Genomic DNA, 21,564 nt, shown 5'->3' with positions numbered 1-21,564 from the left:
ATGTGTCTTGTCTGCTTGTCGGATCGACCGACGCTCCAGTACCAGAACCAGATCTTATGAGGCGCACTGCCTATAGACTGCAACAAGAACAAACTATGATATATTCATTTTTCATGTTGTTAAATTTACTAATTTGGTCTCAAATTCCCCAGAATATCACTCCCTGTAGTGCTCCTTAGTCCTCAACTCAGCCGCCTCTAAGCACTGTCGAGTCAATACATCATCCCGCGGAATTAATCTGACCTTGAAATCCCTCGGAATAGCCACTAGAGCTGTCTTGAATTGATTGTACTCGACGTAGTCAGTGTTCGGAGGTTGATCTTCACTGGCCACAATCTTATACGATGAGAGAATGCGCACCAGTGCCGTGTATAGCAGCCTGATTGCGATAACTTGCCCCGAACAAGCACGAGATCCGGCCCCAAAGCTCAGATGCGGTAGTCCTTGGATCTCCTTCTCATAGGGAGGGTCGACGGATCTTAGCCATCGCTCAGGATCGAATCTGCCTGCATCAGGTCCAAAGTGGTCAACGTCTACGGTTGAGTTAGCAGGTTGTTCTGACCGTGGATATCTGGAAATGCTTACCGTGGTTACCTGCTTGCGCATTTATCAAGACCATTGTTTTTGGAGGAATGATAGCTCCGTTCCAGTGCACTTCTGTCGCAGTTTTCCGGGGTAAACTCATAGAGCTGACTGTATAGTACCGCCCTGCCTCTTTGACGATGGCGTTCACATAGGGAACTTTCTCCTCATGGATAGATGCTAGCCAGGCGTCTTCTGTATCTGGGTAGTATCTTTTTATATCCTCATATGCTCTATCTTGCCAGACCTGGCCTTCTGGGGTGGACAACGAACCGATGACTGAAGTTAGTGTCCCCGGGATTGTTTCAAATCCACCAGACACTAGCGAAAGACAGATAGAGGAGACCTCCACACCACTAAGCTTAGTCTCTTCATCCTTGAGAATGGCAGCAGAAATGCATGGCTTATCTGTTCCCTTTTTGATCATATCGCGAACTTTGTTCAAGAGGAGATTGAGGTAAGCGTCTCGACGCTCCCTAAGCTCCTTGGACCGAGCGGTCTTTTCATTATTCGGCGCATAACGTAAAATAGGAATATAGTCCTGCAGATTCTCCGACGCACTTCGCAGCAAGGAAATCGCTGATCCCACATGAAGGATTTCCCGGAGAAGGTCATCATAGACTTCGTCCATGCGAATACCGTAACATAGAGTCAAGGTCGTATTGAGGGCGTATCTTTGAATGTATGGGCGAATATTGAGTTCCACTTGGCCGTTTTTACTGTCGCGAAAGAGATCTCGGACAATGCAATAGCTTTCCAAATCGAACATGGGATGGTAATTCCTCAAAGCTGGCCTGCCCAATGCCGTACCAGCTGCCTTGCGCTTTCTCTTACAGGAATCATCCCAGGGAGATGAGCCGATGGTGAATCCTTGAGTACTGCTGATAACCCCGTGAAATGTATACAGCTTCGGCCGATCGATGATTGCATTTTGATGGCCTAATAACACGGTGCGACAGTCTTCGAAGGAGTTGAAAACGACCGCCCGGGTATTACCGAGCTTGATCTGAAAGACTGAATGACCATACTGTCGCCACCAGCGCTCACAAACACTTGCGTGGTCATCACCCAATTTCCGAAGATGGCCGAATATTGGAACGGCTCCTGGGATTTCGGGCAAGCCTTTGATGTGCGGAATGTCCGTCACCATGGTTGACTGTGAGTGTATAACAGTTAGCAAGGGGAAAAACAAACCAGGAAACCCAACTTGTACCTGGTATAGACAGTAGAGAACAATAACAGCTAGGCCCATGAGGATGTAGCTGCTGGGAAGGGCCCTTATCAGTGCAGCGACGCTCTCCATGTTAACCACTGCATCAACCATCCTTCCTTAGTATTAGATCCCAAGTATTTTCGATCGGTCGATGTTGGGAAGGATTGGAGCTGTGTTGTCAAGCCAGTCATCCTTTATATCTTTCAGTTCAGTTCATCCCTGGCGACACGAAACGTAAGTGGAGGATCGGAACGTCCAGGTTGTCGGACGCCCCGACGAGGAATTCGAGATACGTCAAAGGCGCGGGAGCCGACAACAGGCATCCGTCCAATCGGAGAGGGACAACCAGGTCACCATTTGATGCAAGGCGTGCCACAGATGAACCAAAATACTATTACTACGCATGTGCATTAGATTGGGGTGAAAGGCGGCTCTCGATAGCTACAAGTAGCACATCCAATAAGCACTTACTTAATCGGGTAAGAAGCTGATGGCACCATCGATCCTCCTCCCACACAGCTTGGGGCTGATAAGCACTCAACATCCACTCCTCCAGAAGACCATCACTTTCACCCCTTCATCGTGATATTACTGAGTCTATCATCTCGAACCGTGCAACTAGATGAGCGGTACTAGCTGTGCTGCAAAACGACTGTCATGTATAGTGACGAAGATGGAGCTGCCTCCAAGGAAAGCGAGGCAGCCTATAAAGCCCGCATTCGGCTACTGGTATCGATGACTTCGCTTCTTTCATGGCTGGGACTTGCAGCAGCTGTTACAGACGTTGCGGATTATCGTGTGATATTCCTCCAGTCCTTCCTATCTGCAGCTAAATTGAGTCTACTCCATTGGAGCAAGCTTTTGTGGGCAAGTTTCTTCGCGATAAGATTTGGCAGAGCTGCCAGGGAGACTAACGCTTGAGTAGATTCTCATTACATTGCATAGTTTCCATCTTCACTACACAGAGAATCCCCAAATGATTTACACCATTGGGCTACGAGGATCCCTACTAGCAGCGCTCACAATCTCTTCGCTCTGTCTTTCGGATCCTCCAGCAGGTAGCAGTCTCTTGTTTTCACCATCATCCCTGTCTTTGCAGGTCTACGCAGCGATTGGCCTGACAATCACCCAGCTGCTTTTGCCTCGTCGGCCACATCTCTTTACGCCAGATGGCAGAGCTGTGGACCTCGAAAATAGTTCCTCGGCATTTTATAGGTATACCATGCATTGGTGCACAAGTGCCCTGCATCTAGCTGGCAATCATGTGAAGCTTGATAAACTCCCTGCTCTGAACTATTATACTCGGTCGCAAAGCCAGTCACTTCTTCAGGTAGCAACCTCGAAGACTTCGTTGTGGTACCGCATATTATATGACCGCTTTGCCGGTTTCGCCAAACAATGGATCATAATGCTTATAAGATCTCTCGTTACATTTGTGTCTCCTTATTGTGTCATGCGGCTTCTGAGGAGTCTGGAAGAACAGCTCGAATCAAGGCACGATGCTTGGTTTTGGCTGATAGGGATTGCTATATCGTGCTTATGCCAAACCCTACTTCACCACCATCTACTGTGGATACAGTGGTCTGAAATGGCAATTCCTGTCAGGGCACAACTGATCATGGCAATCTTTGCCAAAGCGCTGAAGATGAAAGATTATAAAGACCCCCAAAGTCCTAAAGTCGAGAAGCCTGAAGCCATTAATCTCATTTCATCCGACAGTGCTTCTCTCAGTAAATTCACAGCTGTCAACCATTATATACCGGCCACGTTATCCAAATTTCTTTTTGCTGCGCTATTTCTGGTACAATTAGTTGAATGGCAGGGTACCCTTGCTGCCTTGGTTGTTACTGCGATAAGCGTACCGGTTCATACATTCGTTATCAAGCAGGAGCGCATGGCACAAAAGCATCTTGCTGCAGCAAGAGATAAGAAGACCAAAGCAATTAACGAACTCATGTATGCACTTCGACAGATCAAGTTCTCTGCTTCAGAAGCGCAGTGGGAGGACCGTTTGGAGACGTTCCGACAGGATGAGCTTAAACAGCTACGCAGGGTCTTTGTTGCAAAGAACGTAAGATCCGTATGGTGCGTTGCGTCCCCATTTATTGTCGCCGCGGCTTCAATCTCTATGTACGCATACACCACAAGCTCAATTTCCCCTTCCATTCTTTTCCCCATGATTGAACTTTTGCCCCATCTTCAGTCAACACTGGGGTTTCTTCCTGTTGTATTCAATGATTATTTCGAAGCCAGGTCCAATGGGAGCCGCATAGAGAATTATTTGAGAAGACCGGAACACAAGACAGTGCTTACTCCTAGCTCATCCGGCCATATTTCATTTCATAATGCGACCATTTCGTGGCCTTCCGATGTGTTGCAACAGCATCGCTTTTCTCTGAGCCATATCAATGTGGATTTTCGCGCTGGTGAGCTCAGCATAATATATGGAAAGACAGGATCAGGAAAAAGTCTGGTGCTTGCTGCAATTATCGGAGAGGTTGACCTCCTGGAGGGTACTATCAAAGCCCCATCGATGGCTGAAGGGCAATCAGTTGCATTCGTATCGCAAACTCCGTGGCTTCAGAACACCACAATAAGAGAAAATATTCTGTTTGGGAATCCAATGGACGACAAGAAGTATGAGGAAGTACTGAAAGCCTGTGCACTATATCCCGACCTTGCTGCCTTGCCGAAGGGCGATGAGACCCAGATTGGCCTCCGGGGTGTCAAGCTCAGTGGAGGCCAACGCGCGAGACTTGCGCTTGCCAGAGCACTATACTCAAGTGCACAGACATTAGTACTCGATGACATATTTGCTTCTCTTGATGCTCATGTCTCCAGGGATATCTGCAAGGCACTCACCGGTGCCCTTTGCAGAGGCCGCACGCGGATCCTCGTAACTCACCAGGTATCTCTGTGCCTGCCAGAAGCAAACTGTATTGTCCATGTAGAAAATAATACTGCAAAATACGCAGAAGGAGCTGAATTTGTTGTGGAAACGCAGAGTGAAGTCGAAACTGAAAACTCCATGACAGCTGACCTTCCCAGACAGGAGAAATCGAAAGAACGTGCAACCACGCTGACAAAAAGCAAAGGTCTTGACGCGCGTACAGACGCAAAGGTATATGATATATACTTCACCGTGGCAGGTGGATTGCGGTTCACTATCATATATCTTTTGGGCCTCGTCATCAAACAGCTACTGGGCTCGTTGACGACGAGGACTTTGGGACGCATTAATTCGGCGCGTCCTGAGTCCATCAGCTTAGAGACAGATGTCCCACCAGTTGCTCCATATTCGAAGGGCGGGTGGGAGCAGTATCTCTACCTTTATCTGCTGGCTTCTACGACGACCGTACTTTTGGAATTTCTATTTAATCTGCATGCCTATTCCGGCTCCTTACGTGCCTCTCATTCACTGTTCCGCGCGGCTACGCTTAGAGTCCTCCGAATGCCTCTACACTGGCTCGATAGCACACCTATTGGAGAGATACTCAGGCGGCTCACTGTTGATGCCAAAAATGTCGATGATTATGTTTTGGTCACCATGTCTGAATTTGCGGACAACTTTGTCCAGATGACGTTGATTGTGTGTGTGGGGTAAGATGCATCTTTACGAGAAACCAAGATTGTTTGCTAATTTATTCAGGTTCAATACGTCTAAGTATATGAGTCTGCTGACATTGACTCTCCTCTACTGGTGTATAAAAGTTAGCAAGCTCTATATAAAAGCACGGACGACCGTCAAACGAGCCGACTCGGAACCTACTGCTGCTATACTTGAACATTTCACATCCTCTGCAGCAGGGGTCATGACGATCCGGGCCTTTGGTGCATCAGACCGGCTAGCTGCACATATGCATGGGCACATTGATAGGTTGTCTACGGCTAGAAGACACTTCTTCATATTTAACCGCTGGCTTAGTCTCCAAATGTCTCTCATCGGCGTTATCTTCAGCGTCGGAACGGGTATTATCCTATTGTCAACTTCTACAGCCGATGCATTTTTAATCGGATACTGCCTCAGCTATTCTGTGCAGTTATCGCAGGCTATGTTTAAGGCCATCAATAATTATGGGATGCTTGAGACCTACATGAACTCAGCCGGAAACATTATAGCTTACACCGAGCTGGAGCCAGAAAAGCAAGGTGGCCGCGAAGCTCCTAACAACTGGCCATCGCTCGGGAATATTGAGGTCAAATCACTTGGCGCTTCCTACGCACCCGGGCTCCCACTTGTTCTGGAAGACGTGTCGTTCAGTGTGAAGGGTCGTGAAAGAGTCGGTATCGTAGGTCGGACTGGAGCCGGGAAATCGTCACTAACACTGGCCTTGTTGCGTCTAATTGAACCCCAGCATGGTTCAATAGTTGTTGACGGCATTGACATAACCACCCTGGCACTCCAAACCCTTCGATCACGAATCGCATTTATTCCTCAAGATCCAGTACTTTTCTCCGGAACAGTGCGATCTAATCTAGATTACAGCCATCAAATTTCAGAAGACAGACTCAATGATGCCTTACAGCGTGTCAAACTGCTCAGGGATGACCCGGAAGATGAAGACTCTGGACTCTTCACACTTGACTCGCGCATAAGTGCTGGAGGAGCCAACATGTCCCAAGGTCAACGACAACTCCTCTGCGTGGCACGAATATTGATCAGTTATCCCAAGATCATCATCCTCGATGAGGCTACTTCAGCGGTAGATGATGAGACAGATCGGTGGATTCAGGATACTATTAGGAGCCAGTTCAGCGGGACATTGATCGTGGTTGCGCATCGACTGAGGACAATCAGCTCGTTTGACAAGGTGATTGCTATGAGTGAAGGGAAGATTGCCGAGATGGGGTCACCGGCTGAGCTATTAAGGAAGGAGGGGTTGTTCTATGATCTCGTTCAGAGTAGTGAGGACCGGGAGTACTTGATGGAGACGATTGGATGATAAACATGGAGCCTCGGGATGGAATTGATGGGAGATTGCTGAGCATCTCGGCATTCAAGCCACACAGATTAACTTTTCCAAAGGCGCTACCTTGAAATGTTCGAGACTAGACCGGGTGGCTAGCGAAGGAAGCCGGCTGTAACCGTCGAGTAAACCAATCCTACTCAGTTGAATTACACACAGCTAACTAGTCGGAGACAAAGACGGGAGACGATAAGTCTTGACCCTCGAAAATCACGAGCTGATAAGTAAGTAGTAAGCACAAGTAGTAATAAAACATCGCAGGGAACGGAGAGGATATCAACTTATCGCGAACCCCGCCTGATATGGCTCTTGGCAAGCCGGGCAGTTAGGTAACAGATATTCGCCGTCGGGGGTGCCGCCAAGGCCGCCAAGCCATGTGGGTGCCCCGCGGGGATGACATTTCGGTCAATCCCGATGCATCTTAAGGGGGAAATGGCACCTGTCCCATGGGTGGCTGCTGAGTCTACCACTAGACAACGAGCGCTGGGTGGTTACTGCGTATCTTTGGCAAGATAAGAACTGGTTTCTGTTATGCTTCGCCAAGCCCGTCCGCTCTCAACCCGGCCAATGGTGGACTTTGTGTATCGTCATGGCGGCATCAGATTGCGACTGATTACTTCCATCTTTGGGCTCTGGTCGAGAAAGGACCCGATGGAGAGGATCTGACCGATGCTACCCTGAACCAGGTGACCTGGATTTTAACCTCGTAACGGTACGGTGGCTGAGGCTAAGTACTTAGTAACCTAAATGGAGTATGGGGTAGAGTTATCATGGATCTAGTATCTAGTAGGGATTAATTGTAGCAGTAGTAACTTTTACTGTAGTAATACTCAAGCCGAGTTTGTTTGCTTTGCCTTCCTTTCACTTGCCCTCTTCCTTTTTTCCTTTTTCTTCTCCTCATTCCTTCCCCTCAGCTGCTGCTCCTCCTCACACCCCCCATCCCGTTGCGCTGTGCAGACGTTCCCCGATCATCACATTTGAACTCGTTAGCTCTATCGCTCCTTGCATTGCAGTGCAGTGAGTGCGTCTCATTTCAAGAAATGGGCATCAGAGAAGATGTCTCCGCCGACATGCCCGCCGAGAAACGACAATACGTGACGGATTATGGCAGCGGCGAGGATACCATTGAGGCTGCGCCTGGCGACCACGATCTGCATCGTGCCTTGAAGGCTCGCCATATCTCCATGATAGCCATTGGGGGTGCAATTGGCACGGGTCTCATCATAGGAACTGGATCTGCTCTCGCAAAGTAAGTCAGACCGTCACTTGCAGTTTTGTTCCACGCTAATCAGTTGTCTAGGGCTGGTGTAAGTACTCCAATAACAACCTGATTGGGAACTTCTGAACTGACTCGCACAGCCCGCATCCATCCTCATATCCTACTCGGTTGTTGGCTTTGTTGTATACCTTGTCATGTGCGGTCTGGGAGAAATGGCTGCCTGGCTCCCATTGTCATCCGGCTTTACAGGTTACGCTGTGCGATTCTGTGACCCTGCTCTTGGCTTCGCGCTTGGTTGGACGTACGAACCTCCCTTTACCCTCGCTTTAGCCTATTCTCTCTAGTGTCACCGCTGACTCAGGCTTCTTGCACAGCTACTGGTTCAAATACATCATTGTCACACCCAACCAACTCACTGCCGGCGCACTCGTAATATCCTACTGGATAGACACGAGCCGAGTCAACGCAGGTGTTTGGATAACCATATTCCTTGTTCTGATTGTCACCATAAACTACTTTGGAGTCCGCTTTTTTGGAGAGTTCGAGTTCTGGCTCTCCTCGTTCAAGGTTATCGTCATCCTGGGTATCATCCTCCTCTCTTTTATCCTCATGCTCGGTGGTGGACCCGATCATGACCGCAAAGGGTTCCGCTACTGGAAAGATCCCGGCGCCTTCAACACTTACATCGACGATGGCCCAGCCGGCCGCTTCTACGCTTTTTGGGCCACCATGGTCTCCGCCACTTTTGCCTACCTCGGCACCGAGCTCGTGGGTGTGACCGTGGGCGAAGCTGAAAATCCCCGCAAGAGCATCCCCAAGGCCATCAAACTCACCTTCTTCCGCATCGTTGTATTCTACATCCTTTCCGTACTACTCGTCGGCACCCTAGTTCCCTACAACTCCAAGGAACTCATCTTCGCCACGAACCAATCCAGCTCCGCCGCGGCCTCCCCCTTCGTCGTGGCCATCCAGCTAGCAGGAATCCCCGTCCTCCCTCACATCCTCAACGCCTGCATCCTCCTCTTCGTCTTCTCCGCGGCCAACTCAGACCTTTACATTGCAACCCGAACCATCTACGGCCTCTCTAAAGAAGGCAAAGCTCCCAAATTCCTCTCCAAAACCGACCGTCGCGGCGTCCCTGTCTACGCCCTCATCCTCTGCGCCTGTATCGCATGTATCGCCTACATGAACGTCTCCAGCGACTCTAAAACCGTCTTCCGCTACTTCGTCGACCTGGTCACCATCTTTGGCCTCCTCACTTGGATCTCCCTCCTCGTAACACACATCTACTTTGTGCGCGCGCGCAAGGCCCAAAACATCCCGGAATCAGACCTGGCGTACCGCGCTCCCCTTGGCACCGCGGGGTCTTACGCCGCCCTGGTCTTCTGTATCATCATCTGTCTCACCAAGAGCTACGACTGTTTCACCCACAACAAGAAATGGGGTAACTTTGATTACAAGACCTTTATTACGGCATATTTGGGAATCCCCTTATACTTGATTCTCATCTTCGGGTATAAGCTCGTCACGAGATGTAAAGGGGTTAGCCCGTACGAGGCAGATTTATTCACGGGCAAGGATGTCGTGGATCGGATGGAAGAGGAGTATTATCGCCGGGAGGCTATTAAGGAGGAGACGGAGGGCAAGGCTGGGTGGTTTTATCGGAAGTTTGTGGCGTGGTTGTTCTAGTTATGTTATTCTATTTTCTTTCTTCTACTCTTCTTCTACACCTCTCTTATTTCTGCTGCTGGGCGTCAGGGATGCGAAAGGTTCATTCTTGCTAGATGAGGGATGATGTTCGTGTGTATGCTAGGCTAGGTTATCTAGAAAATCGCCGGGCGGGAGTTTATTTACATGCATCGGAAAGATACCTAACGAATGAATGTATGACGATAGTAATCATGATACATGGCACCTCGGTAAATGATTAGATACAGTACAGAGGAAATGAAACACCGATTAGTTACTCGGATCGATTACTTGGTAGAACGATTCATTGGAATATTCTGTTTTTAATTATGTATAGATTACACCTAAGCGGTATAGGCTATAGGTATGTGGAGAAAACACCATCTAAGATGTAAGGGAGAATCGATAAACAGAACCTGATGGACACGCCAATCAGTCCCGCAAAGCCATCATTAGTCATTATTGATCGTCACCAGAAGGAAAGTATATGGGTGAGGGAGTCATATAAATAGGTATAATTAGTTTGTTCATCGTCAGCGTCGTCGCCGGAATTCGTATGTGTGTTCGGTGGCCCAGTATGCATCGTTCTTCTCTTCTTCATCATCGTCTGCAAAGTCCTCCTCCTCAACCATTACCCATTCCTCGTCTTCGTCCGCGTCTTCGTCCTCGTCTTCGTCCTCGCCGGTGTGAGGTACTGTGTCATTGGCGTTGTGTAGGTATGCCGGGGAGCGGTAATTAGAGTTTGAATAGCGGGTGTCCAGATCTGACTCCTCCTTTGACAGATCGAAGAGTTCTGATTCCCAATCAACGTCGAATGAGTCGCCCCCGATGAGGAAGGATCCTAGCTTCAGAACGACATTGTAGATCTCCTTGCCGGTGGGAATGATGTGTTCGGAAGGGAGGAGGAACCCGTAGCTCCCACGATCGCGAAGCTTGATCTGGTACGAAAAGGTCGCGTGCACTTGATGGTAGAACCAGTCTAAGGCACTGCCCCCGGAGTTGCCGCCAATGGGGAAGAATCGCCCGGGGTTGGTATCTGCCGCACTGGAAGTGACGATGCCTTCACAGGCGGATGTGACATCGTAGACTTCGTGAGTCGCGTAACGAATAGCCTTGGCTAGGCCTAGGCCTAGTTCTTCCAGGGTCTCAAGCGTGGGGGGTATCGACGAGCAGGAGTAGGAGAAGGGATAGAGAATTGTTTGAGAGTAAGAGTGAAGGTCAAGGAAGCTCACGATGTCAGCATTGTTATTTTGCGTCTCATTGAGCGCCCACTGTGCCAATTGCTGTGCTTCCATGCCCTCGAAAGGCTCGTCTCCAGCATAATTTTCGGAACAAGGGTTCGCGCGGGTCCGACCGCCATCCCATTCGAAGCCCCAGGCGCGGTCAAGGTCGATCCCGGGACAGAAGCGTAGGCTGGTCCGCTGTCGATTCTTGCGCCATAGTCGGTCCGTCTCCCAGGTATAGACATAGCCGTCGGGATTGATCGTGGGGATCATGACCCAGTCAAAGTCCTGTAGAAGGCGGGTGACGGCCTTGGATTTCCCGTACTTCGTAATGAGGGTGTACATGACATGGTTTACGGTTGAGGTGCCGATCCATTCGCGAGCATGGCTACCACCCGTGACGATGATGGTTTTACGAGGGCCTGACGCCGCGGTGGAGCTGCCTGCGCTCAGTCGGAGGGCGGGAATTTCGCGACCCTCGTAAGATACTCCAATGCTAATCATGCGCACATGGGATGGAAACATGGAAGCTAGCAGCCGCATCCAGGGAACAATGACGGACAGAGGCTGATACTCGTGGAAGAACAGGTCACCAAATTTCGGCGCAGGCCGGTTTGAGGGCGCAAATCCAGATTGTCCTTCAAGCCCTATCGGCCTTTTCGATGGATAGGTCGTATAGATTCTTTCTGCCAAATTTTCTATCAGGGGAGTATATGCAGTCTGGAGGGAATTTGGTAGTAAGCCCAATAACGAGGGAATCTATCGCGAGGGTCACAGCGAATCAGTCATCAGTTACCAGGTAGATGCGGACGGAAGGATGATCCACTTACGACTTCTTCGGCCAGCCGGATATCTACGAATGCTGGAGTAGACGCCCATACGTCCAGGAATAGAATGTCTGCGGCCTGGGCCAGTGCTTCGGCCTCATCGTGATCGCGCAGGCTGAAACGAAGTACGACGTCACTACCGTAGCGCGCCAGGATCCGGGAAGGAGGAGAGCGATTGCGCGGGGAATCGTTGAGTGGGAATCGACGAGAAGCGGGTTTTTCAATGCCCCATATGGACTCGATAACCCAGTCACGGAGGCGAGTCCATGGCCTTCGGGGATCAGCAGGCTGGGAAGAGAGAAGGTGAACGGGCTCGACGGGTGGTTGTGGAGTGATAATGGAGCCGGCGGGGACGGCGGAGACCAGGGCGGCCGATGCGATCAGAAGCACGAGCAGTGATAAGAGGTGACGCATATTGGATGTTGAGTACGCCAGGTTTAAATAGTAGTTACCGAGTCATCTCCTTCAGAAAACCTAGAACGACAGACTGAAGTTTGACAGGGAACAGATGGAGAAGGATGGCGTGAGAGGGAAGAGAAGTGGTGCACGAGAGCCGAAGTTAGAGAGAGAGGAGAGACCGAGAGACGGAAGGAATGGTGGATGTGACTTGGTAAGTAGGAGTGGAGACGAGGCTGTGCTATGTGCCTCAGGCATCAATTATGGCTGCACCTAGACAGTCTCCCCACAATACCAGGAATGCTACCAAGTATTTTAACTCTGGAGCCAATACTCTGCTGAAATTGGCCTTATTGCATCTTCAATATTTATATAAGAAGTAGTCAGCCTTGTATAACTGGCTCTGTTCTGAGTCGAAGAGTTGAACCTTATCTGAACAAGGCTGAGACATCGCATAAAAGAGAGTGTGCCATAGTCAGCACAAGCTTGAACAGATGTTGATGGATGCCGAGGTATAAATGTCTGCAGCCACCACGAGCTGGACAAGAGCTAGTCTAGCACTTAAAAGAACCACGATCATAGATTAGGCTAAGTCGGCGAGGGCGAATGCAGCCATAATCGAAGTTTGGAGAAGATCGAATGGATGCCCGCATTGGATGCCCCGGGAACTATTCCTATTCCGACTAGCTTACAGCTGCGGACAGTCAGTGCTTCTAACCATTCTAGGACTAGTGACCATGTCACGCCCTGGTTGGCTCCGCTGACCCGCCATTCCGATTTAGGCAAGGATGTCTGCGCTTCTGCTCTGCCGAACACTTCTCTCTCTGTATGTAGTGTCCCAGAAGGCATCAAACAAGAAGACCCTACGGGTATATTTGGGGAGAAAAAGGTCTCTTTGGTATAAGGGTCATGCAGATGTCTTGGCACTAGCAGAACTCGAAGCCTTACCTGACTCGACAGGACCACACATAGCATGCCTCTGATGAGCCATGAAGGTGCCATCCGGAAGACGAAGGCTAGGGTAGATACAGAGTGACTGGTAGTCGAATTATCGTACACCATAACTATGAAGGCATTTTCATGGATTCGCTATTTGGCTTTTCACGACGGTTAACTTGCCTCGCTAAACCAGAAGTTCTCACAGGTTGGGACTCAGATGGGACGTGGCGAGACACTCCTTGTAAGGCTCATTTGCTCACAATTCTCCAGGCATGCTATGCTGGTTGCGTGGTGAAGGAGGGACTGTACCTATAGAAGCTGGTACACCGCAATCAGTGGATGAAAGTCGAGACTGTGACTGATCTTGATGGTCTAGACCGATCCCCACAGGAGTCCACCCAGCGTCGTCTGTGTGGCCGTACAGCCATATCATCGTACGTGTCAGACCCATTCCCTCCCAGAGAGACGAAGCAAAGGGATTGTACTCATAGTTGGTCCCAAGAGCCAGAACTGCAGCTTCCGAGCTTCTGTCTGGCCCTAAGCACATGGCCTTATATGATAGAGCGGTATCCCTGCTACTCTCCAAGCATTGCTTACAGAGTTTGTTGATGTTGCCACATCAATTTGGCTTGTGCTGAGCAATTATATGTCGTCATGACGCAAACGAAGCCCTCGATCTATCGACGAAGGAGGTATACTGCTTGGAGACGCATTGTGTATCAATATCAGTTTCGGTATCTTGATACCACAAATATCAGCTTACTTAGTTCCCAGACTCCGGATATGAAACGAGCGGAACATGCATATTTATATATATCCCAGGCATCGTCGAGCACGGATTGACTCCCATATGCACTACGGGGGATTCAATGAACAGCATTCGAGAAACATCTCAGTGAGCAGAACACCACTGTGAGCTGAAGCCAGTAAGTTATGAAAAACATGCGGTTCCGTTCCTAATCGGAACCTTGGTTCGAAGGAGTCAGGACACCGATATCCAGACAAACTGCAGAATTTCCTAACTGATCCAATTGAAAAGAACGTAAATGCCTAGAAGAACAAAGACTTGGCCTACCGGCTTCCAGCGGCAGCCAAGATGATGCAAATCAAGTTTGACCGGACAGACAAGAAAGGGCGATGGGGGGCGACAATTGGGCGGCGGATCTGGCGGGCGAAAAGGATAGCCGGAGATGACGCCAGCGGTGGTCATGGCCTTGGGGCCTGACGTGGCCAGACCCCGGTCACGTGGCTGCATGGCTGGGGATGCGAGTGCAACTTGCAGCTCCATCGCCGCCGCCTTGCAGCTTTCTTCCTTATTTCCCGGTCTATAGTTTCATTTGTGGTTTCCACACAACAACAGAGACTTACATACATACAGGGTCTGGCTGTCAGGGTTGTGTCAAGGGCGAGTCGAGGGTCCTGCGATCAGCATAAGGCGGGAGGGAATTGCGGAAGGGGAACCAGCCAGCTCTTTGCGGCCAGGAATTAATTTCCCCCCCATACTGCCACTTTGGCTACTAGTGAAGGAACTAGTCTGGCTACTCCGGATGAGGGTATCTAGGGGCTGTTTGGAAGTTAAAGATAGAAACGAATCCACTGGGAAACGATCCGAGGTTCTGCAGACCAGACCCAATCGTGGACATATTTAGAGCAATGAAAGACATTGGGTGCTATTTACAATTGTTCTTAAGAATAGTGTGTGTGTGTAGTGTGTTGATGAAGGTGGTACATGATTCATGTAAGGATAACCCTTGGTTGAAGAAAACAAGCCAGATACGTACATGGATACATGGATGGCATAAAAAATGTAATAGAGCTTATAATTAAATTAATTGACATGCCAGTCAAAATCGCGACAAGAAAGGAAAAAAAAAAAAAGAAAAAGAACCATCACAGTAAAGGGAGGCTGACGGGCTGAAAAGGAAACACTAAAATACTAAAATACTGAAAAAAAAAAGACATCCACAGTAAACAAGAGCGAGCGCACGTGTGGTTGGTCAGAAATGGAGAAGAGAAAGTCCAACAGAAACCAACTCCACTATTTCTGGAATCTCTCCGTCGTCAGCAGCAGTGGAAAGTGAACCCCAGCAGCATCATCGCTGTTCCGTCTTGTCTCGGCTCTCTCTCTCTCTCTTGCCTGGCCGTGATTCTTAGTTAGCCCTCCTGCCAACCACCATCCCCCGGGTTTCCCACTCATTCCATTCCTTCAGTCTTGCAACTTCTTCTTTTCCTAATTCTAAGCATTTATTTTTCTCTTCATTTATTATCGCCCTATCATCACTACTACTACTTTACTTCCAAAGTTCTTTAATCTGCCCCTCCTTGGCTCTCTTCGGGACTGCGTTTTAACAGCACTAAGTAGTACTGTCCACTGCTGCTAACTAAACTACTAGTTAGTAGTTTGTGGTTGTGGTTTACTTGGTCCCCTCACCTGCCCTGCCCTGCCTTGCGTCTCTCCACGCCCGCCCGGAATTCTCAACGCGGCCTCCCTCTCTCCTCCATAACCCTTTCCATCGACCTCGCACCTGGCGATGTGACCGTCTTCAATTGGCGACCATTACGATATTTCCGGATCACTGCTTTTTCGCGTTGGTGATTGACGACCTCCACCTCCTTTCCACCACCCCCCCTTTTTTCCAAACGACCTGCGCTCCTCCGCCCAGCGATCTTGCCCCCACCTCCTTGCGCTGCCAACTTTTCCCTGCCTCACTCTCTCTCCCCTTCCGCTGGTTCGCGATGCAAATTGGTCTGCCCGACCGGTGACATACTCGCTCAAATCCCCCCAAGAGCTTGCCGTCGCCATAGCTCCGATCGCAAATCCGACTGAAGCCGTGTTGTTATACCTACCGCTGTGGGACGATCGCCAAGTATCAATCGAGCAGTATCGGATGGGTCTCTCAAGCACGCTGCGCTGCAGGATTACATAAAACACTATTCCTGGAAATCGTCGTCACTATGCATTGGAAGGCACTGCGCCTCGGCTCCTCCGACAACGAAGCCAAACGACGGAGCTATCTGTACGATCCACCGCAATCCCGTCACAGCGAACAGCTGCCTCGTCCGACGCTCTCGACGACCGCCCTTGCCCCCAGACATTCCGAATCTGCTCCACGGTCACCATCGCTGGCTGGTCCAGATGACGCCGAGCACAACGACGACTATAGGGCTGATGGTCCTAGCCTCACACAAAGTCGCAGTCGCACTGAAGAACCCACCGTGAAGCCCAGAAACACTGGGAACTCACTGTTGCCGGGCAGCGGCCCGAATTGGCGCATGAACCGTTTCAGTTTCATGAGGCTTCGTCATGCGTCGGACCCGCAATTGTCCAAGTCGTACGCTAAAGCAGAGCAGGAGATCCCTCCTGTGCCATCCTTGCCTCCGCGTAAGTCACCCATCATCTCAGAGTCTACGACTTTCGCACCTCTTGTTTCCCGCCCGACAATTTGGCTTTGTTGACTGACCTTTCAATGCCTCTGCGCTTTATAGCTACAATCATCACGACCGCGCCGACAAGCCATGAACTCGAGGAGCCGATAAAGCGAAAGAACAAATTCAAACTGTTCCCCGATTCGAAGACCCCGACGGTGGAAGAAATCCCCCCACAACAGTCCACAATCAATGGAAAGTCCAGGCATACTGCCCAGGGCTCGACGGGGTCGCAGGCGGCGAATACAGGCCAACCAGAGTCTCGAGTTAGCGGCGAGGAACCGGGTCGTCTATCGACCACATCCATACGGAGCAGTGGTCGTGATCAACCTGGTGACTCCCATCGCTCTTCTGTGACAGATGCACGGTTTTCCGAGTCATCCCGTTCTGACCAAGATCGTGGGGATCATGGCTCTTCGGCCTCGCGTGGAATCCCAACGAGCGAGGGTTCAATTTCCAGCACAAAACGATTCCGTATGCCTCGCTTGAAGAGGAACAAGGGACCCCTCTTTCCCTTGCCCCCCAAGCCAACAGCTTCGCAGTCGCTCAATGGACGTGCGCCCAAGTCGATACCGGACTCTTCGATTCCCACGTCGGATGTTTCAGATGATCATGACCGGGATCACGTCTCTCCACTGCCGTCGCCGTCGCGCTCCTCAGCTGGTGTCTCCTCTCCTCGGCCCCCTCTGTTGAGAAAGGACTCGGCAAATTCCGCTCATTCGAGCCATTCAACGCCATCCATTCGGACACGTAAGCCGCCTACCACGCGGGCTCGCTCATCTACGTTGGATTCTTTGGCCAATATCCGGGACAATGAGCCGCAACAGTCGCCCCACCTCACTTCGTCTGGACGAACGTCTACTTCAACGAGTGGACGGAAAAGTTTTGGCGATATCTTCAACATCCCACAGCGGCTGCGGCAGAACTCGGAGCCCCCGTTCCCCAGGAGTGGGTCTCCTGCGGCCAGGGGCGCGGAGACTCCGGTCACCAAGTCGCCTTCTTATCCAGAAAGGCAGGAAGGCGATACCCCGACTACGTATTTGGAGCGGCTTGAGGCAACCGTACCCAAGAGTGTAATTGCCAGTGTACTCTCTCAATCGAACGATGAGTTCTATAAGAACGCTCTGCGCAAGTACATGAGAGGATTCTCCTTCTTTGGTGATCCGATCGATATGGCCATTCGGAAGCTATTGATGGAAGTGGAACTACCAAAGGAGACCCAGCAAATCGACCGTTTCCTCCAGAGCTTCGCTGACCGATACCATGAGTGTAATCCGGGTATCTTTGCGAGTACTGGTATGTCACCTTAGCACCTACATTTTGGAATACTCTAACTCCTGTCCTTTGCAGACCAGGCATATTTCATTGCGTTTTCGATCCTGATCTTACACACGGACGTCTTCAACAAAAATAATAAACGGAAGATGCAGAAACCAGACTATGTCAAAAATACCCGTGGAGAAGGCATTTCAGAAGATATCTTGGAGTGCTTCTATGAGAACATCTCCTACACACCCTTCATCCGCATCGAGGACACGAATCCCAACGGCCGCCACCTTCCAAAGCCTCGCCGAACGTTGTTCAAGACCGCCAGCTCCGACCACCTTGGTCGTTCTACCAGAGAGCCCGTTGATCCATACACCTTGATCATGGATGGGAAACTCGACTCTCTTCGACCAAGTCTCAAGGATGTGATGAACCTGGACGATCCGTATCGCTGTAATGGAACGGATGGACCGCCAGATATTGAGAATCTCCATCGTGCCTTTTCCAAAGCCGCTGTGCTGCAGATTGTCTCCCTGCGTTCACGGCCTGATGCATTTATGCCTTCGAGTATGGAAAACCCGATAGATTCCAACCCAGGCCTGGTGGATATCAAAGTAGCCAAGGTCGGATTGCTTTGGCGCAAAGATCCGAAGAAAAAGAAGGCTCGATCTCCATGGCAAGAATGGGGTGCCCTCTTAACGTTCTCGAAGCTCTACTTTTTCAGGGACGTCAACTGGGTGAAGTCATTGATGCACCAAGAGGAGTCCCATCACAAAGAAGGTCGCCGTCGAGCTGTTGTATTCAAACCGCCTTTGACCGACTTCAAACCTGATGGGATCATGCAAACTGATGATGCAGTGTCTTTGATCGATAGTGGTTATAAGAAGCACAAGCATGCATTCGTCTTTGTTCGGCACAACGCTTTGGAGGAAGTATTCTTAGCCAATAGCGAGTCGGATATGAATGATTGGCTGGCCAAGCTCAATTATGCCGCAGCCTTTCGAACCACTGGCGTCCGGAGCAAGGGCATGATGGCTACTGACTACGAAGCGCAGCGAAATCGAATGAGCCGCCGGGGCTCTAGTGTTTCTCTCAACGAAAAGGAACCGCCGTCGCCAAACCCCGAGGCAGATATGGGGGAAGACCTAATCGTCGCGCGGGGACATCTGATGCGCCAGAAGATCCGAGAGGCCAATGAGAAACTTTTCGTCAGCCAGCGACAGCTTGACGATCTGCTAAGGAACGCTAGACATCTGCAGGTTCTGACTCCGGTGCACTCCAGGGCGCGGGAGAGCGTGATCATGGCTGCGGGGCGCATGGCTGCCAAGCTCAAGTGGGTGAGGCAGGATATCTGGCGTACCAGATGCTACCGCGAAGTTCTCGTTCGCGACTTGGGTGAAGGGGACGCGGAGACACCATCTTTGACCGAGCAAAAGCGTTTGCAGCTGCAGATTCCTGCGGATACCACCTCCCCCGAGTCCAAGGAAACGGAGGATGAAGCAGTGCCAGAGAAATTAGCATCACCGATCAAAGAGACGACGCCGCCTTCGCCGCACCCTGAGTCGATTAAGCCTCCATCCATCTGCGAACCACCGGCACCCCAGCCTGCGGCAGAAGAGTTGCGCAGACCGAGCATTCCTGCATCCTTCGCGTCATCCGAGGCAGCTTCTCGGATTGGTAGACGACTCTCGGTAGAAGATCTCAAGGAGCGCACAAAGTCTTCTTCTCCCGAGCCGTCAAACCGACTGACCCGGGAAGCCTCTGTGCTCAGTGCTGCCAGCAAGCTAGATGTCTCCAGCTTGGCTTCACGTGCCTCCAAAATCACTTCCCCCGGGAGCTTTGACGATGGCGAAGAGCGCGTGCTTCGCGAGGCAGGTTTGCTGGAGGTGAACACCTCTCCTCAGACCAAGAGACAATCCCTTGTCATCAAGGAAGGCGATATTGATCAGAAGCAGATCGACACCCAAGAGACAACTCAAATGGACCGTTCCAGTCGGATACGCCGCAGTCTTCACCGGACCCTCCGGGATGCGCCTGGTGTGCACCACGGTCATCTCCCTCGCAGCAAGAAACCTCGCGACCCGGCTTCCGCCGCAGGCGCGCACGAGGACGGCCAAGGAGCGCGTGAAGGCGAGGGCTTGTCGCGCAAGTCTGCTAGCTTTACTGTTCATGGCAAGAAGGCTTCAATTATCACCTTTGGAAGCGAGTGGCAGAATATGCCCCCCGAGGAACGGCTCAAACTTCGGAAGCCCACTCCATCGGAAGAGCCGAGAATGTCCGATCCAGCTATCACCAGTAGTGCGGACTCGATCACCTCAGGGTCATTGCGCCCCGGCCAACCGCACTCCCTGCGTAGTCTGAGTCCAGGCACCAGGAATAGTGCGCATTTCGTCGAAGAGTCAGAAAATCTCTATAGCCAGGTCCAGAAGGCCAAAAGCGACGATGGTTTCGAGTCGAGCTCCAAACACACTGAAAACTCCTTCGTCACCGCGGATCCCGACCAATCCTCTTTGAACGAAGATAGCAATGCCGTCGACGAGACCACGCCCAAAAAACTTACTGCCACGCCCGAGCAAGCTGTCAACGCATAAAAAGAGCGAATAATTTCAAGCGAAACCAAGAACAAATATCTTCTCAACTCACCCTTGTCAAGACCCGTCTAATTTCTTCTTCGTTCTCATTATCTTACGACTGACTTACTTTATACCCCACATCATCTTTCATTTTGAATGCATTTCATTGCATCTTGCCTTTCTCTACCGTCTCGTATTACTATTGCCCCTTATATGCTTTAGAGCTCTGACGTTACCCATCTTCTCCTTTTGTGTCCCCCGGTTCAACTTGATAGATTTTTCTGCGCGCGGACTCCGCAAATAGACCGAGTCCGGCGCCGTTACGACCTTGATACCACATTTTCAGTTTTTCTTTACTATTGTCTATCTCTGTTGGATCTTCCGGATGGGTCGTTCTCTGGCTGGATTCTTATGCATTGTGTTCGAGTAAGGCACTTGGGCGGGAAAATGTCATGGTACTGCTTGTTTTTTTATTCTTCTGTCATGTTAAACTCGAGATACCAGTGCATGAGATCTCTCTGGCGATTATGTTTGGCGTGATATGGCATTGGAGAATTGTTGGATTCGTATGTAGGAGCTAGCTAGTTATGAAAGATGCTTCTAGCTTGAGGATCAAACTAGATCTGGATTTCAAATATACTTTGTACGTGTAGCACCACTAGCAGACTGTGACGTGTAAGAAGACATCCTAGTATACACTCTTAACACAGCTACTAGGTAGATATGACATGCATCCAAGGCATATAATAGGGACTACTAATATGAACCAGAAACAAAAACTCCAGCTCCTTCATTCACATTCACAAGATTGAAAAGAGATGAAACTTCTTGGCAATCCAGCCCTAACTAGTCCTTTAGTCAAGTCAACAATTCACCGTAGAGTCCAGGTAATGACTTGACTATCCTAGACCCTCTCTTCACTCACGATAGAAACAACGATAAATATAGTACTGTATATTCTATCCACTATGATTCATTCACGCAACATGACCTCACCCCACCTCAAAGTTTACATAAAATGGGAAATATGGCACGTGAGGTACATCCATAATATGTCTGTGCTATAATCAGTCACGAGCGAGGTTATCACAAAGCTGCAAGATGGCACTGCGTCTAGAATTGAGTAGGAAAGAACATGTAAACCTAAGTAAGGTAGTATATACACCTTCTCGTCTCCTCTCATGACAAGGGTTTGGAACCAGACTATCGGACTTGTCGAAGCTGTGTAGAAGCCCTGAAGGGGG

The 21,564-nt window shown here is 50.2% G+C and overlaps 6 protein-coding genes across 6 annotated transcripts; 3 read left to right on the top strand and 3 right to left on the bottom strand.

Moving 5' to 3' along the window:
- Positions 1-83: 83 nt before the first annotated feature.
- BO85DRAFT_482279 (cytochrome P450) lies at positions 84-2,020 on the bottom strand. The gene is made up of 3 exons (XM_025663093.1): positions 1,796-2,020; positions 586-1,738; positions 84-533 (listed from the first exon to the last, which is right to left on the bottom strand). The coding sequence occupies exons 1-3, from the start codon at positions 1,904-1,906 to the stop codon at positions 157-159; spliced, it is 1,641 nt and encodes a 546-aa protein (XP_025509843.1). The 5' UTR covers positions 1,907-2,020; the 3' UTR covers positions 84-156.
- A 751-nt stretch (positions 2,021-2,771) lies between these two features.
- BO85DRAFT_473105 (P-loop containing nucleoside triphosphate hydrolase protein) lies at positions 2,772-7,020 on the top strand (the record flags this gene model as incomplete). The annotated part of the gene is made up of 3 exons (XM_025662601.1): positions 2,772-2,853; positions 2,905-5,395; positions 5,445-7,020. The coding sequence occupies 3 exons, from the start codon at positions 2,772-2,774 to the stop codon at positions 6,736-6,738; spliced, it is 3,867 nt and encodes a 1,288-aa protein (XP_025509842.1). The 3' UTR covers positions 6,739-7,020.
- A 648-nt stretch (positions 7,021-7,668) lies between these two features.
- BO85DRAFT_454474 (dicarboxylic amino acid permease agtA) lies at positions 7,669-9,888 on the top strand. Its single transcript, XM_025661294.1, has 4 exons — positions 7,669-8,011; positions 8,063-8,069; positions 8,122-8,282; positions 8,356-9,888. Exons 1-4 carry the CDS (start codon positions 7,803-7,805, stop codon positions 9,668-9,670), a joined length of 1,692 nt encoding a protein of 563 aa, XP_025509841.1. The 5' UTR covers positions 7,669-7,802; the 3' UTR covers positions 9,671-9,888.
- A 315-nt stretch (positions 9,889-10,203) lies between these two features.
- Positions 10,204-12,134, bottom strand: BO85DRAFT_385255 (M14 family metallopeptidase; the record flags this gene model as incomplete). Its single annotated transcript, XM_025656587.1, has 2 exons — positions 10,204-11,652; positions 11,724-12,134. 2 exons carry the CDS (start codon positions 12,132-12,134, stop codon positions 10,204-10,206), a joined length of 1,860 nt encoding a protein of 619 aa, XP_025509840.1.
- An 889-nt stretch (positions 12,135-13,023) lies between these two features.
- On the bottom strand, positions 13,024-13,697 carry BO85DRAFT_385186 (uncharacterized protein; the record flags this gene model as incomplete). Its single annotated transcript, XM_025656583.1, has 3 exons — positions 13,024-13,132; positions 13,409-13,565; positions 13,601-13,697. Coding segments are annotated over 3 exons (363 nt in total), but the record flags the coding sequence as incomplete, so codon positions are not given.
- A 2,313-nt stretch (positions 13,698-16,010) lies between these two features.
- On the top strand, positions 16,011-20,338 carry BO85DRAFT_493554 (Arf family guanine nucleotide exchange factor SYT1; the record flags this gene model as incomplete). The annotated part of the gene is made up of 3 exons (XM_025663833.1): positions 16,011-16,437; positions 16,542-17,777; positions 17,832-20,338. 3 exons carry the CDS (start codon positions 16,011-16,013, stop codon positions 20,336-20,338), a joined length of 4,170 nt encoding a protein of 1,389 aa, XP_025509838.1.
- Positions 20,339-21,564: the final 1,226 nt, after the last annotated feature.

This window comes from Aspergillus piperis, assembly GCF_003184755.1.
Source record: "Aspergillus piperis CBS 112811 unplaced genomic scaffold BO85scaffold_38, whole genome shotgun sequence".
In the NCBI taxonomy this organism is placed as follows: domain Eukaryota; kingdom Fungi; phylum Ascomycota; class Eurotiomycetes; order Eurotiales; family Aspergillaceae; genus Aspergillus; species Aspergillus piperis.
This window is presented reverse-complemented; position numbering and strand designations above follow the sequence as displayed.